This window comes from Stenella coeruleoalba (genome assembly GCF_951394435.1).
Source record: "Stenella coeruleoalba genome assembly, chromosome: 6".
Taxonomy (NCBI): domain Eukaryota; kingdom Metazoa; phylum Chordata; class Mammalia; order Artiodactyla; family Delphinidae; genus Stenella; species Stenella coeruleoalba.
In genome coordinates, this window is record NC_137151.1 from 65,930,284 (window position 1) to 65,948,099 (window position 17,816).

A 17,816-nucleotide genomic window follows, 5' to 3' on the forward strand; every position below is an offset into this window, starting at 1 on the left:
ATTGAGGATTTTTTTGTGAGATTTGAATAAGTTAAAAGCTTAATAAGCTCATTGTTGAATCATTATATCAACTGATGTTTTTGAATCATCATTAATTTTCACAACAACCATTTGACAGAATGACTCATAATTTATACAAACAATGTGTCACAAGTACTCAAAAACAACTAAATCCTATAAAAATTCTGCATGTGTATAACTGAAAGGTAATAAATGGGTTTTCAGAGGTAGGAGAATTCTTTTTTTCTTGGATGTCAGAAACCAGAGAACAACAATATGGGGACTCAAAGCAGAAATACCAGTCTTCTCAGACTTTTCCTTAGGCTTTGAAACCTAAATAGTAAGAACTTTACTGATAAGAATTTGTCTTCCCTACTTAAAGGGGAAATCACATTTCTGATTGTACATTCTTTCTTTCTAAAGAAGGCCTTATAAGCTTTTCTTCCACGAAGTAATGGGAGCGCATATTTGGGCACAGAGGGTACAAGGTACAATTCATTCATTGATTCAACAAACTTTTATTGAGTCCTTACAAGATGCCAGACACTTGCCATCCTTCAGTTGGGAGTGGAGTGGTGGGCAGGACACAGTTCCTGTACTGTCAGAAGGAAGAGAGAGACTAAACAGGAACCACGTCAGATTATGAGAAGAGCTACAGAGAGAATTAAAAGAGGGTGATGTGGTAGAGATGCCTGACCAGCTCCTTCAGGTTGGGTGATCTGGGAAGGCCCTCTGAGGAGGTGAGAGTAAGATGAGACCTGAATGACATGGAGAAGGTAGCTGTGCAAGGACCTGGGAAAAGAAGGTGTTCCAGACAGATGGAACAGCTCAGCAATGGCAAGCTAAATCTTCATTTATTCGCCATAGTATTAGTGCCACTGACAACTCCTGCGCTTTCTTCAGGTCTGCAGCTAGAAGTATTTAAGTGTAATCTAATGGTTGATACTTCCAGAGAAAGAACTCACAGGCTGAGAGCGATATTAGAACTGAGGGCGTGGAAGAAACAGGGCTGGGACTAGGGTCAGGCAAGTGACCTGTGCCCTTGAGGCACAGAACCGAAGGAGTTGCTTGGAAGGTGGAAGAGTCTCCTCCTGTTTTGTGCTCTGGGCACCTCACTTGCCTTACCCTAGTCACAGCCCTGGGAAGAAGGGAGAGGAAGAGAAGTTGCCAAAGATCCTGGTGCCTTGAAGAGCCAGCAGGTTTGGATGTGAACGGGGAGATAAAATGGAAAAAAATTTAAATGGCCTGGAAAGCTGACCCCCAAGAGGTGGACTCCCAGCCCCAGGACGCAGACCTCACACGGCAGCCCCGGCCTTTGAGCACCTTCCACAGCTTCTTAAGGTCACAGACTGTAGTTCCCCACTAAACTGGCTTATATTTCTCTAACTTCTTGTGTCTTTAACTTGACCGGCAGTGTGAGAGAGGCAAGCGCCTGTGGCAGCAGATACTGTACAGGGTTAGCTGCTAAGACCTGAAGGACCCTACACCAGTTACCTGGGACGTCTTCATGGCAGAGGGACTCTGCTGCTACCACCTTTTACACATAGGCATAGAGAAAAAGGTGCCTGTGCTGGGAAGTTCCCGGAAGGGTAGTGGTCAGAGGATGAGTTCCTCCCGGCATCTGCAAAGCCAGTTTAGGGATAACCTGAAAGACAGTGGCAGGAATAGGTAATCTGAGTCTGGTGATTGGGAGTGGATTTTAAGGCTCCGTGTTGTGGTAGTGTGTGCTGGAAGCAGAATGTCACAACTACTCTATTTTTGTATGCTAAATTGTAAAGCATTATTATATCACCACCCTAAGGTATCTCTTTTGCTTGTTATCCTAATAGAAATATGCTTTTTTCTTTTTAATAGAATATGGATTGTGTTCAGTTCCATTTGAAAATAAGCTCTATCTAGTTGGTGGACAAACTACAATCACAGAATGCTATGACCCTGAACAGAATGAATGGAGAGAGATCGCTCCCATGATGGAAAGGAGGATGGAGTGTGGTGCCGTCATCATGAATGGATGTATTTATGTCACTGGGGGGTATTCCTACTCAAAGGGGACATATCTTCAGAGCATTGAGAAATATGATCCAGATCTTAATAAGTGGGAAATCGTGGGTAATCTTCCAAGTGCCATGCGGTCCCACGGGTGTGTTTGTGTGTATAATGTTTGATTAAGTCCATAGAAATGACCAAGTAATCACTGTTTCAGGGTGTAGTGAAAAAGAATGTAGGGTTTGGAGTGTCTTACTTGTTATTGTGGCCTGGCACACGTTAGGTAAATTCTCATGCCTAACCCCCACTCTACACCCCAACCCTGTGATTAATGGTCAAGAAACATCTTATGTATATTTACAGTTGAATCAGTGGGGTTACTACCTTTAATCTCTGCTCATCAAAGGTGATCTGGAACACTGGACACTTGGTAAAAGGTGAAACGTCTTTGCAGTGAATTTTTATCTCCTGGTAGCATCAACACTGGGTGTAGGTCAAAATCATTCTGTGGAGTGAAATATTTCTTATGACAGTGTAATAGTGTACATTAATGTAATGTAATAGTGTACATTAAAGTTCCATTTAGCTAACAAGGAATTTGAAATATAAAGAGGGAATATTCTCTACCTCTACAAAATCAATGCTTAAAAATCTTTTTTTACCTTTAGAATTATTTAGAATGGACTTAAGTCTAGTGTTTTTCCTTTGTAGTGTATATTATTTATAGTTATGATTCTTTATTTACTGACTACCAGAGATATACAAGATGTTGTGCAAAAGAGTATTACTATTCAGAGTTTACAAACTAAATTTAAAAGAATGGAAAATCTGAAAAATTGCAGAGGAAAGAGTTGAATATTTGTTGATCCTAAGAGCTATTTTTAACTTTCAGCTTTGATATAAATTGCTAGTTTAGGTGTCTTTAAGCATATCAGAAAATCCTCTTTATTCATAAGTATAGGTACTTGTCTGCATGTGAAATTGAAATTTAGAGCCAGAAAGCATGTAGAACATTGTGATACAGTAGAAAATACATTGATGAGAAGAAATTTGAATTCATTTTCCATTAACTAGATTTTGTGACTTGGACTGAGTCACCTAACCTCAGTTAGAACTTCCCTTCCCATGTACACTGGCTCTTTGGGTGACAGATGTGCCTAGATATGGATCCCCACAGCTCTTGGAGTAGCCAGAGGTGGCCTGGGTAGCTGAAGCTTCAGGGCCAGAAACATCTTTGTTCATTTTCTCCAGTGTGCCTACCATATCACTTTCCATGTGTGCCGTAACTTGACAAAAGTTAAGAAGCGTAGCTTAAGTTAACTCATCTAAACTTTTAGTAATCTGTTAGATCATCTACCCACACTCTTCATTTTTTAAGAGACAATAATTATTTTTAACTTAAGTATGTAAGTGTAAAACTACCTAATTTTTCTGAGTTATTTTTAAATTTGAGAAAGAACCTGTTTAATACATTCGTTTAAGAAGGCATTTTAAACAGATACAACGCTTTGGGAACACAATATGGCACTACATAGAAAGCCATAAAAATGACATATTTTTTCCTCATAAATTCTACTCCTTGATTTGTAACCTAAAGAATAACATACAAACAAAACAAACAAACAAAAAGGTAAATGCATGAGGTTGTTTATGTCTGCATTATTTACAATAGCGAAAAATTGGAAATAATCTAAATGGCAAAGAAGAAAGTGGGCTAATGAAAAGAGTGAAGCCTTATACTGCCATTAAAAAAATTGTTTGGAAGACTGTAGAAACATGGGCATGTCTGTGATATGGTAAGTAAAATAAGCACAATATAAAATGGTATGAACACTGTCATTGTGTCTGTAAAACCTTTATGCATGTGGAAAGTAATATGCAGAAGTAAAATTCATTGTGTTAGTGTAGGGGGATATGGAATGATTTTTAAATTATTTAAATGTTTTCCTTTAATATTACTTTGTATTTTCAATAAAAATAAATAAACCATTGCATACGTGGTAAAGCTGCTTGAATTTGGGCCAGTTGAATTGAAGAACAATTGAGTTTCTGAATTAGTGAAGCAACTGAATTACAGAGTATTTCAGTCTGTACTTGAATTACAGAATATTTTATTGCTCTCAAGAACATTTGCATTTAATGCTGAACCAGTAATATGTTATCCAGTAGGGCTTTAGAGATCTCTTTTATGAATGGATGAGAACAATTGGAATCACTTTTGCCTCCTTTCTGCTTATCTAGGTCCTATAAAGTCCAGCCTCTGGAAATTCTTTCCTGTTTCAGCCACAGTAAAACTTTCATTGTCACATTTAAAGAATTTAACATTTATATATGCATGTTACGTCTCTTGGCTAATTTTGAGATCATGGATCCCATCTTATTCTTAAGGATCTTGAAAATAGTTTGTGATCTCAGGCATTTAATTTCCAGCTCCTATTTTCTATAAAATTCTTTCTTTGTTCTTGATATATGCACACAAGAAAGAATTAAGAAAGGTAAACATTTCGGTCAGAATTATTCCAAGTTCCAAATCACTGTTGTATGAATGAAAAATATTTTACTATAATTAAATGCAGGCCATTGCTTTGGGAGGGCAAACACTATTTTACAAAATAATTAAAGTTGTGGAGATGATTTTAAGTATGACTTAATTAAGAGGACTCCAAGTGTCCACATTTTGAAAGTTGCTGTTTCTCAGAAGTCTTATTTTTAGTTTTTAGCTACAACTGAAATAGGATCAATATCTAGGGTACTTGCTTAAAGGCACATTACCCTTTATTTTCATATGCATAGAAAAAATTTTTAGGTCTCTTAATTTATAAGTTCCCCATCCATCTTTTCTTTTTTTAACTCCTTGCAATTTAATTGTTGAAGAAGCTAGATCGATCATTCTGCTTTCCCAGAGTTGAGATTTTACTGATTGTGTTCCTATTGTGTAGTTTAGCACGTTCCTCTGTCCCCTGTGTTTCCTATAAGTTGGTAGTTAGAGCCAGAAGCTTAATCAGATTCAGGTTTGATTTTTTTTTTTTTTGGTCAAAATTACTTCACAGGTGGTGGTGTGTTCATTCATCAAAAGACGTAATTGTCTCTTTCTGATGTTGGCAGCCATAGATGCTCAACACCCAGATCCTTAATTCAATAGGGATTGCAAAATGGTGATTTCCAATGCTCTCTCTTCTTGGTGTATTTGTTGAAATACCTGTATAAAGAAAAACCTTCCTTCACTTACTAGTTGTTTACCCAGAGGTATAGTTTGTATAGGAAAGGTAGAAGAAGTGCTTGATTCCTAACTTTATGTACCAGTTTGCAAAATGAATAGTTGTTAGCATCCTTCAAAGGTGATTTATTAGATTTATTGGTTTTTATTTTTTTAAATATTTATTTATTTATTTTTGGCTGCGTTGGGTCTTCGTTGCTGCGCACGGGCTTTCTCTAGTTGGGGCGAGCGGGGGCTACTCTTCATTGCGGTGCGCGGGCTTCTCACTGCAGTGGCTTCTCTTGTTGCAGAGCATGGGATCTAGATGCACGGGCTTCAATAGTTGTGGCTCATGGGCTCAGCAGTTGTGGCTCGCGGGCTCTAGAGCGCAGGCTCAATAGTTGTGGCGCACGGGCTTAGTTGCTCCGAGACATGTGGGATCTTCCCGGACCAGGGCTCGAACCCGTGTCCCCTGCATTGGCAGGCGGGTTCTTAACCACTGCGCCACCAGGGAAGTCCCTATTGTTTCTTTTAAATTGTTTTGAACTCATGGATTTAAATGTACTTGGCGTCTTTCAGTCCATTGCAGTTACTCTTACTGATGCTCCGTTTATCATCTTGAACCAGTGAAAGGCTCTGCAGACTGCTTCCCAGAGTTGTTCCCTTTTGGCACAGCTCCAGTAGTTTTTGAGAGCTTCTTTGCTGTCTGGTATGACCAGCTACTCCTGGCTCATCTTGTGCATTTCCCGCCTCAAACCTGGAATCAGCCATTTCTCCAAGCAGCCCTGATTTCTTTTAGGGAAAAATGGTATTTCAAGACCATCGTCTGGATGCTAGGGATGCTTACTGCTACTAGATTGTTTCTTGTTTCTAGGCATAAAATTAAAATACATAACAATAAAAATACTAAAGACAGAAGAGGGATAATTAGAGTTAAATTTTTCTAAGGTCCTAGCGTCGTCAGGAAGTGGTAAAAGCACCACAGGGTATTCACCTAATCTCTTCTATCCCAGTATCTGTAGCCCCTTTTCCCACAGAAAGTATTCTGGTTCTCAGAGTTACCTAGGAAAATAAAATTAAGAAATCACTTTGTAACGTTTGTTTTATTCCATATCTCTCTCTCCATTTTTCTCTCTTTTCCTCTCTCTCCCTCTCTGTCTGTCTCTCTCTCTATCTCCCCCCAACACACACACACACACACACACAGACACACACACACACACCATTCTCAGAATAACAATACCAACAAGCAGTTTGGGTATGAATTTTCAATAATTTTGGACTTCTTCAAAATTCCAAATAGAAAGTAGATGGGAAGGTGAGGTTGAAACTGGCTAACTACCACCTGAGACTTTACATCAGACAGAAGGAAAGAATGGTAAGGAATCCCAGCAGGAACTCTAAACATACATAAAAAATAAAGTTATAGAGCATTTTGTTCTTCATAATTTTTGAAAGTCTTTGAAAGACCATCCTTGTTAAGAGTTTCTTTCTGCTTTTCCATCCTACAGTTTCTAGCAAAAGGCATTTATTTTTGGAGGCTCAACCAAGAGCTTATAAGAAGACTTTTTCAGATAACATTTCCCCCTTGTTGGCCTCATAGCAGGTCCAATGGACACAAAAGACACATACAATTATTTTCCAGTGTTGTTAAGTAGGAATGGAAACCCAAAGTTATTGGTTTAACAATGTATTTACGGTCTTTTTTATCTTTGCTTTTAAAAGAAGTTAGGAAGGCAATGTGATGGAGTCCATTACCTTTGTCTCTTAATCAAGAAGAAAGTTCTCTAAAAAGGTTTGGGGCAGGAGTTGCCCACAGTTCAGAAGCCCCACTGTGTCCATGCATTGCCTCAGCCCCACCAAAATCACAGCACACACTTGGTTCACAAAATTGTTAGACAGTTTAAACCAAAATCGTGCCCAATATAAATTATCATTATCCTCTTGGCTGGACACAAGTTCAGTCTTCCAGTGCGTTTTGTGCCTTGTATTTCCTATTTGTGTTTTTCATCTGCGCACCTGTAATATTTTGAAAAGTAGTTCTAACTGGGCTTCTTTCCATAATGACATCCGCCTTCTGTGAACCTGTTTTTACTCCATAAGTTATAAATAAAGATGTTCTTGGCCATTGCAGTGAATGAGCTGAAGCTTTGAAGTCTTTTTTCAATAAGGAAACTCAAAGTTTTATGAGAAAACAACTGCGAAAAGGTAACAAAACATCTGTGGAAGTAGCACAGCATCCCGTCTCATAAATCTAGGATCAGAAACTCTCATCAGGATCCTTCCCTTTTCTTTCCCCTTTCCTTTCTGTAAAAACTAAACATTTAGAATAATTTAAGTTAAGGGAAAGGAGAGCTGCCCACTAAGTTCTCCAGTGTCCTGTTCTCTTCAGCTTGTAGAGCAGCTTTAGTTCTGGTCTTGGAGGATAGTTTGCACTCATTTCTGTTTGAGAAATGCCTTTGCTGATGAGCAGATAAATCCCTGCTGACTACAGAAACAATATAGTCTACAGGACACTGTGATCATGTCACTCCTCTGTGCAGTTCCTTGTGATGTCTCTCCATCTTATTTAAAGTCCAAGTCCTTCCAATAGTATGCATGTGTGCTGTTGTAGACGGACACAAAAATGGATAGCCACATGCTCAGGTAAAAGCTCAGAGTCTTGTTAAAAACAGGAAGAAGGGGTTAACAGATACTGGGACCATTAACAGTCTCTGTCAGATACTAAAATGCTATAAAGCCACTAAAATTAAAAATCTGGTGTGTTATATTTCAAAATAAAGAAGCAAGGTTAAAAACCTGAGGTACTGAGACGTGAATAGCAAAACATCATCAGAAAACCTTTATCTTATATTACGTTTTCATATGTGTCTGGGTCTATATTCATGCTCACATGGACGAAGTTTTTTTTTTTTTTATTGTAGTATAGTTGATTTACAATGTTGTGTTAGTTTCAGGTGTATGGAAGTTTAAACTGGTACATTTTTCAGGGCAACCGGGAAAAATGTATCAAAATTACAAGTGCAAATACTTCTTTTACCTTTTTTTAATTGAAATATAATTAATTTACAATGTGTTAGTTTCAAATGTACAGCAAATTGATTCAGTTTTATGTTCTTTTTCAGATTCTTTTCCATTATAAGTTATTACAACATATTGCGTATAGTTCCCCGTGCTATACAGTAGGTCCTTATTGTTTACCTATTTTATATGTAGTAGTGTGTATCTGTTAATCCCAAACTCCTAATTTATCCCCCCCCACTGCTATCCCCTTTAGTAACCATAAGTTTGTGTTCCATGTCTATGAGTCTATTTCTGTTTTATAAATAAGTTCATTTGCATCCTTTTTTAAGACTCCACATGTAAGTGATATCATGCTATTTGTCTTTCTCTGTCTGACTTCACTTAATATGATTGTCTCTAGGTCCATCCATGTTACCGCAAATGGCATTATTCTTTTTTACAGCTGAGTAATACTTCATTGTATATATACCACGTCTTCGTTATCTAGTCATCTGCTGATGGACATTTAGGTTGCTTCCATGTCTTGGCTATTGTAAATAGTGCTGCTGTGAACATTGAGGTGCATCTATCTTTTCGAATTCGTGTTTCCTCTAGATATATGCCCAGGAGTCATGAGCATATATTAAAAATCTGGTGTGCTATATTTCAAGGTAAAGAAGCAAGGTTAAAAACCTGAGGATCAGATTGTTGGATCATATGGTAACTCTCTTTTTAGTTTTTTAAGGAACCTCCATACTGTTCTCCATAGTGGCTGTACCAGTTTACATTCTCACCAACAGTGTAGGAGGGTTCCTTTTTCTCCACACCTTCGCCAGCATTTATTATTTGTAGACTTTTTAATCCTGGCCATTCTAACTGGTGTGAGGTGATACCTCATTGTAGTTTTGATTTGCATTTCTCTAATAATTAGCAATATTGAGCATTTTTTCATATGCCTGTTGGATATTTGTATGTCTTCTTTGGAGAACTGTCCATTTAGGTCTTCTGCCCATTTTTTGACTGGGTTGGTTGTTTGTTTGATATTAAGCTGTATGAGCTGTTTGTATATTTTGGAAATTAATCCCTTGTCAGTAGCATCGTTTGCAAATATTTTCTCTCAGTCCATAGGTTGTGTTTTCGTTTTGTTTATGGTTTCCTTTGCTGTGCAAAAGCTTTCAGGTTTAATAAGGCCCCGTTGGTTTATTTTTGCTTTTATTTCCATTGCTTTTAGGAGACAGATCCAAAAAAATATTGCCACGATTCATGTTAAAGAGTGTTCTGCCTGTGTTTTCCTCTAGAAGTTTTATAGCGTCTGGTCTTACATTTAGTTCTTTAATTCATTTTGAGTTTATTTTTGTGTATGGTGTGAGAAAATGTTCTAATTTCATTCTTTTCCATGTAGCTGTCTAGGTTTCCCAGCACCACTTATTGAAGAGACTGTCTTTTCTCCTTTTGTATATTCTTGCCTGCTTAGTTGTAGATTAATTGCCCATAAGTGTGTGGGTTTCTTTCTGGGCTTTCTATCCTGTTCCATTGATCTATAAATGCAAATCCTTTTGAATCAGAAGAGTCCTTTGTTAGGGTGGGAACACTTCTTCCCCTCTCCTGATGTGTCCTTCTACGTGGAAGTAGCTCTACTAGTTTAACACCCCCCCCCCCCCCCCCGCTTGCTTCTCCCTAGGGAAGGAGGGATGACTTTCCTTTCTTTGTTGTTCATTTTTTTCTTCCAGTTTTTTTGAGATGTAAGTGACATACAGCACTTTGTAAGACTAAGGTGTACAGCATAATGATTTGACTTACATACATCATAGAATGATTATCACAGTAAGTTTAGTGACTAGCCATCATCAAACAGATAAAAATTTAAAGCAATAGAAAAAAACTTTTTTCTTTGTGATGAGAACTCTTAGGATTTACTCTCTTAACAACTTACATATATAACATACAACAATGTTAATTATATTTATCATGTTGTACATTACATTCCTAGTACTTATTTATCTTATAACTGGAAGTTTGTACCTTTTGACTGCCTTCATCTAATTCCCTCTTCCTCTGCTCCTCGTCTAGTAATTACAAATTTGATCTCTTTTTCTGAGTTTGTTTCTTTTTGAAGTATAATTGACCTACAACACTATGTTACTTCCTGTTATACAACACAGTGATTCCATATTTCTGCACATTTCAAAATAATCATCACATTAAGTCTAGTTATGATATGTCACCATACAAAGATATTATATCTATTGACTATATTCCCCACACTGTACATTTCATACCTGTGACTCATTTATTTTGCAACTGAAAGTTTGTCCCTCTTAATCTCGCTCACCTATTTCTTACCTATAACTTACGTGTAAGTTAGTTCACTTACGTGTCTGGCGTGCATCCTCTACAAGTGGTTGTGCTTTTGTGTACTTTACAGTACTGTATAGAGTACAGTAGTACAGGATCTTTATTTCAAGCCCAGGATGTCTGGAAGCAAGCGTAAAAGCAGCGGTGATGTAGCTGGTATCGCTAACAAGCGCCAAGTGCCAAGAAAGGATGAAGAGAGACAAGAGGAAGAAGTAACTGAAGAGCTGAAGAGATTCACAACACAGGAAATGGCAAGGGGATTTTCTTTATTTGAGGAAGCACTGTTAGTTTTTGAGGCACAGGACCTGAACATAGGCCGGTACATGAAGGTTGCAGCAGCCGTTCAAAATGCAATCCAGTGCTACCACGTCATCTATGACAAGAAAAAAAGAGCTACTACCCAGACATCACTGGATCTTTTTTTCAAGAGGGTAGGTAGAATTGAATCCAGCAAGGAACCAGAACCTGTGCCACCAGTGTCAGGCGTGAGTGAAATTGCAGCTTGCCCTCCGTCTCCTACTGCTGACTACCCTTCAGCTCTACCACCTCCCACCTCCTCTCCGTCTTCCAGTCAGTAACTCTTCTTGCCTGTTCACTCGATGCCAGCCCCTGTATGCCAGCTGTTGTTCTGTACTGCTGTGCTTTTCAACGTACTGTACTGCAAGACTAAAAATGTTTTCTTTATTTTTTGTTTATTTTTTATGTATTATTTGTGTGAAAAGTATTATAAACCTATTATAGCACAGTACTGTAGCCAATTGCGTTAGTTGGCTCCCTAGGCTGGCTTTGTTGGACTTAGGAGCAAACTGGACTTACAAACGTGCTCTCAGAACAGAAATCGTTCGTATGGAGGCGACTTGCTGTATCTACGATTTTTGTTTTGTTATGTTTATTCATTTGTTTCTTAGATTCCACATATAAGTGAAATCATACAGTATTTGTCTTTCCCTGACTTATCTCACTTAGCATAATGCCCTCTATGTCCATCCATGTTGCTGCAAATGGCAAGATTTCATTCTTTTTATGGCTGAGTAATATTCCATTATTTTAATATGCACCACATCTTCTTTATCCACTCATCTATTGATGGGCATTTAGGTTGCTTCCGTATCTTGGCTATTGTAAATAATGCTGCTATGAACACAGGCGTGCTTATGTCTTTTCTAATTAGTGTTTTCATTTTCTTTGGATAAATACCCAGGAGTAGGATTGATAAGTCATATGGTAGTTCTGTTTTTAATTTTTTGAGGAATCTCCATACTGTTTTCCATAGTGGCTGCACCGAAGATGACTTTTCTAATTATTACATTTGTAAAGAATAAACTCCACTCAGCCCCTTCTCTTCCCAACACCTGCACTGAGAGGCCTATAGCTAACCAACATTGCCTATGATTAAATGGAGAGAGATTTAGAAGATTTAGAAGATTTAGGAAGATTTAGAAGATTTAGAAGATTTAGGAAGCCCTCTTATATGCAAATGTAAGTCACATTCTTCAGCATCAGCTTTTATCAGTGATACAGGTCATACTTTTGATCAGCTATCTGCCTAATTCTTTTGTCTTATTTCCCAGTTGGCTCAGAAGCTGGGTGAGGATGAGAAGTGTTATTTATTGCCCTAAGAGCTAAAGACGCATCTAGGAATTTATCCTACAGATGTATTTGCATATGTGTGAAATGACGTGTACAGTTATTCATTGCAGGATTGTTTGGAACAGGAAAAGATTGAGAACAATCTAAATGCCCCTGTAGAATTATTTAAATAAATTAAGACACACTGCACAATGGAGTATTATACAGCCATAATACTTGAGCAAGCTCCAATATAAAGTAAAAAAAAAAACAAACAAGCTACAAAACAAAAACAAGGTACAGAGCTATAGTATAATATGTTATCAATTGTGTAAGAAAAGGAAAAATACACAAATGTTTACTAGTGCATTCACAGAATACTTCAGGAAGGATATACAAGAAACTGGTGACTTTATTTACTTACTTTCCCTCAGGGGAAAGGGACTCAGTAGCGAGGTGCATTTTATATTTGTTGCTTCTTAAAGTCACAGAAATAATGGGTGAGTACAAATTGAAAGCAGAAATCATACGTCACAAAGTAGTATTAAGTACCTATACATCTTTCAAATCTTATTTATTTAGAAGATGGGTTTAAATCAATCACTCAGTCATTCAGCCAATCAGAATGCAGTTGTACTTATTTAATCATGCAAACTGAGGCAATTGTTACAATTTGACTTTTTTTAAAAACTTAATTTACCTTTGAATAAATCAACATGTAACTGAGAACCTAAATGAAATTTTCAAGTAAATAGAATAAAAACATAGGTACATGAAGAGTTGTCCTATCTGGCAAGTTTCATCATGAAGAGTTACTTATCTGTTTATTTTCATTTATTCAGGAACTACTTACCGAGAGCTTCCTCTGTGCCAAGCTTGCTGTAAACTCTGGGAAGATAGAGGCGAGCAAGATACTGTCCCTATTCTTAGTAGAGCTCCCCTAACAGGGCACACAGACAATAAACAAGTAAACAAGCAGATAATTTTTAAAAAGCCATGTGCTAAAAGAAAATAAAGCAGAGCCAAGAGGACAGAGTGACTAAAGTGGGAGAAGAAGTATTATTTTTCCCAAGGTAATTTGTGGGTGGTGGATAAAATTTATTAAAAACATATATTATGCCCCTCTGTGCCAAGGACTGTGTTTGGACACTGGTCATAAAGCAGTAAACAGAAGACACTGTTGCTGCTCTCAGAAAGCTTATGACATTCTATTGAGGCGGACTGACAATAAGTAATCAAGTCAATATGTAAAATGCAGAGTCAGATTTACCACGATGCCCCAGGGAAGGCTGGGAATTGCTGAGGGTTGTAGAATGTTCTAGGTGTGCTCCTGGTCCAACCCTATTTTCCTTGTGCTCATTTTGTTGTTTTGTGACATGAGACTCCAAAGACCAATGAAGCAACATATATGAGAAGGAGAAGGGAATTTGCTGGTGGTCCAGTGGTTGGGACTCTGCGCTTCCACTGCAGGGGGCCTGGGTTGAATCCCTGCTCAGGGAACTAAGATCCCACAGGCCATGTGGCACAGCCGAAAATAAATAAATAAATTATAAAATTTAGAAGGACAAAAGGCTTGGGGTGCCCATGGTGTTGGAGCCTTTGCTAGGAGGAAAAAAAAAAAAAGACGAGATAAATATTATTGAGGATGTGGAGAAAAGGGAACCCTTGTGCACTGCTGATAAGATTGTAAATTGGTACAACCACCATAGGATACAGTAGTAATATTTTGGAGATTTCTCTAAAAATTAAAAGTGAGATCTAGCAATCCCACTTCTGGGAATATATCAGAAGGAAACAAAAACACTATATCAAAGAGATATCTGCACCCCCGTGTTCATAGCAGCATTATTTACAATAGCCAAGACATGGAAGGAATGTTAAGTGACCATTGATGTATGAATGGATAAAGAAGTTATATATATAAAAGTATATATATATAAGATGGAATATTATTCAGCTGTAAAAAACAAACAAAAAAACCAGGAAATCCTGCCATTTGCAACAACATGGATGGACCTTGAGGGCATTATGCTAAGTGAAACAAGTCAGACAGAGAGACAGATACTGTATGATCTCATTTATATGTAAAAAAAAAATTTCATAGAAAAGGAGATCAGATTTGTGGTTACCATTGGCAGGGAGTGATGGGAGGAGGAATTGGATGAAGGTGGTTAAAAGGTACAAACTTCTAGTTACAAAATAAGCACTAAGGATGTAATGTACAACATGATGACTATAGTTGACACTGATGTATGATACATAAGAAAGTTAAGAGAGTAAATCAAAAGAGTTCTCATCACAAGGAAAAAAACTGTTTTTTGTTTTTCTTTTATTCTGTTTCTATATGAGATGATGGATGTTAATTGAACATATTGTGGTAATCATTTCATGGTATATGTAAGTCAAATCATTATGCTGTACACCTTAAACGTACAGTGCTGTATGTCAATTATATCTCAATAAAACTGGAAAAAAAAGATAGTGGTGATAAATGTTAAGAAAAAACTAAATCAGGATGAAGAAGATGGAGTGGTATAATTGTGAGAGAGGTACTATTTTTATAGGGTGGTCAGCAAAGGCCTCTGATAAGATGACATTTGTGCTCAGGCATGAAAGAAGAAGGATTAGGACTTTTGGAAACAGCAAGTGCAAAGGCCCTGAGGCATGTAAACTGTGAGATCTTCTGTATACTTATTATGTAAAAGGATTTTTCGTAGGCTTAGTTACTTCTTTTAGAATATTTTACATCTCCAAGAAACAGGAACAATTATATTAATAAGTACATGCACGCATTAAGCAGTAAATTCATAAGAAATACAAAGGGTGAATTTTCATGAAAACAAGTTCATTTTCTTCACACGAATCTGAAAGTTAAGATTGTAAAAAGCTTCGGGACTTCCCTGGTGGTCCAGTGGCTAAAACTCCGAGCTCCCAATGCAGGGGGCCCAGGTTTAAAACCTGGACAGGGAACTAGATCCCACATGCCACAACTAAAGATCCTGTACGTGGCAACGAAGATCCCTCATGCTGCAACTAAGAGCCAGTGCAGCCAAATAAATAAATAAATATTTTTTAAAAATGTACAAAGCTGGGAATTCGCTGGTGGTCCAGTGGTTAGGACTCTGCGCTTCCACTGCAGGAGTCACAGTTTAGATCCCTGGTCAGGAAACTGAGATCCTGCAAGCTGTGTGTGGCGGCCAAAAAATAAATTAATTAACTAATTAAAAAAAAAAAAAAGATTGTACAAAGCCTATACTGGCGGACTCACATGTCTGCACTTGATCTCCCGCAATGAACTCCTGAAATCCTAAAATGTTGAAGTTCTCACTATTTTTATCTGTGGTCCTTTCTAGCTGTCTGACTCAGAACCAGAACAAACCTCTAAATCTTCCTGTGCGTCTCCCAAAGTTTGTTTCATCCAGAGACAAAGGAGGAAGAATCCTTCAAGTTGGTAACTCTTAGCTCTGTTTTTAGAGTAAACATATCCATTTAATCAAAACAGACCGTGTACTTGCACTGAGTATTATTTTAAGGGAAACAGCAGAGGACAGAGGGATAGGGGAAAACCAAAAGAGATCAAAGGGTTATTAAACAACCTGGAATTAATGATAATAAACTTTTAAAAAAGTTTCAAAGCAGTGTATCCTGTTTTTATCCTGTCCACCCTCAGTAAAGAAATGGTCATTAGAGAAAAGCCTGATGAATTTAACAAGGCTCTGAGCTTTCCTGAGGCAGGAGGCAGAGTCTGTTTTATTTTACTTTTGTATCTTCAGACCCAAACACATGGTAGGCACACCATGTATATTTGTGGAATTAATAATTAATGTTAAACTAAGCAATAGCAACCATAATTCTTTTACACTGCCTGATGATACTTGGGTTCAATTTGATATAAGCATTTCTCATTGTTTTTCAAAAGGCCTGCTCACGAAAAACTCAAGAGGATGAAATGGAGAACTCCCAGGCCCTGCCTCGTACTCAGAGAAAATGGGAGACTGCCTGACTGTGGGCATCACAAGAATTTCAAGGCCCAGAACCTGAGGGACCTGGCTGGCATGGCTCGCTGAGTCTCAGAATAATCACCTTCTATGGTAGCCTAAGTTGTTCCTGAGGCTTTGACTTGAGGGACAGCCCACCCTACAGAATTGCTAAGAAAGGCAAACTTTGGGTGCACTCTGAAAGATTCAAGGCTACGGGGAGCCACGTTCACCCTCCGGCATGTATATCCTGTTTATATCCTTCGCTCTGCTTGTTAGCTTATCCAGAACAAAACCAAGGTAATATCAACTTGAGTGGAGGCCAAGTATTTATTCTCTCCATTCCCTGAACCCAGACCAGATTCCATGGTCCAGTTTTCAGCTTACATTATATCATCCAGCTCTGTTTTTACAGTAAACGTATTTAATAAAAGATGACAATTTATGCACAGTGAATATTATTTTAAGAGAAACTAGAGGAATAGGCTTATGCCCTGAAAGAGCTCACTTTCCAGTGAGGGAGACAAAAAGTATAAAAACCTTTACCATTGAAAGCCATGTCGAAGCTATGGGGGCTGAGATCTATGATGAACCATGGGTCATTCACTCCATTGAATGTAATAGTGTGTAAACCTACCTTCTCAAATTACTTATTTTCAATAGAATTTTAAAACATAAGATTATCCAGTACGGAATTATTTAATCTATCTAAACTAGACCTCTGTGAGCATACCACAATACCACACACTTCTACCTCTGATTTCAATATTTCTTTGGGGTCGGGGCAGAAGGCCACTGTACTTAACCTTGCCCTGGTGCCTGCAGTGAGTGGCTCATTGGTCACCTTGTACGGGTGGGGTCTCTCTTTTTCCCAGGCGGCAACCTAAGCTGTCCCCGTGGCCTGGATATGGTATGAGAGGTCTCACGGAGATGAGAACCAGTCTCGGTTTCCAGGGTTAGGAGAGTGGGGAGACAGCGTGCACCTCTCCCATGGGAACAAGCGTCATCAAGCTAGGAAAGCTCAGGGGTTTATACCGAGTGAACCCTACTGTGTTTTTCCTAGCATATGACATAGTGTCCTTTAATAGATGAGGAAGCACGTACGTGTTGGTTCTGATACGGTACAAAGGATCAAACTTGGACTTAGAATCTTAATTCATATACAGAAATAGGAAGAAGTGCCCCAATTGGGGAAGTGTGGGGCGCTGTGGCAGCACAGAAGAACTAACGTCTGGACTACGAAAATGACTGACTTGACTTGTTCTCCCACCCAGCCAGCAATCCCCTTGTACCCCGCCTCCCTCTTTTCTACAGTCACTGGAAGCCCAAGCCTCCCTGGTCACCTCCTCTGTATGGTCACGCTCATCCTGCTCAGCACAGCTCCCGGTCTGACCAAACTCCCCACCCTTCCGGGCCCTCTGAAACCTTTCTACGTGCCTTCTAGAACCCTGAAGTTCCAGATGTGTGGTAAACACTCTGCCCCCTAACCTTAACCTCCCTCATCAATGCTGCTTCTGACTCCTTGACCTTACTGTGCATGACCTGTTGACCTCCTGAGGACACTGGCTCCTCTATAGCCTTTTCAAGTGAAGTAAGTATTTCTCTCATATCCTATATAATTCCAGGCTTGAATGAAGGATGCTTGTTTTTTCTTTTTGCTTCCCATTCCACTCGAACTATTCTTCCTCTTTCTTCAAAAGTTCCAGCTCCTTGTTTCTACAATCGAATGA

General features: G+C 38.4%; 1 protein-coding gene across 4 annotated transcripts in view; it reads left to right on the forward strand.

Moving 5' to 3' along the window:
* Positions 1-16,907, forward strand: part of LOC307187977 (kelch-like protein 23) — a 51,798-nt gene extending 34,891 nt beyond the window's left edge. For 2 of the 4 annotated variants that reach the window (XM_079924594.1, XM_079924593.1), the window contains one exon: positions 1,855-4,222. In XM_079924594.1, coding sequence (XP_079780720.1) covers positions 1,855-2,165 — 311 coding nt within the window. In that variant the 3' untranslated portion in view covers positions 2,166-4,222. Of the gene's footprint in view, positions 1-1,854; positions 4,223-15,462; positions 15,561-16,028 lie in introns of those variants that run through there. The other 2 variants (XR_013828772.1, XR_013828773.1) reach the window with 2 other exon arrangements.
* Positions 16,908-17,816: the final 909 nt, after the last annotated feature.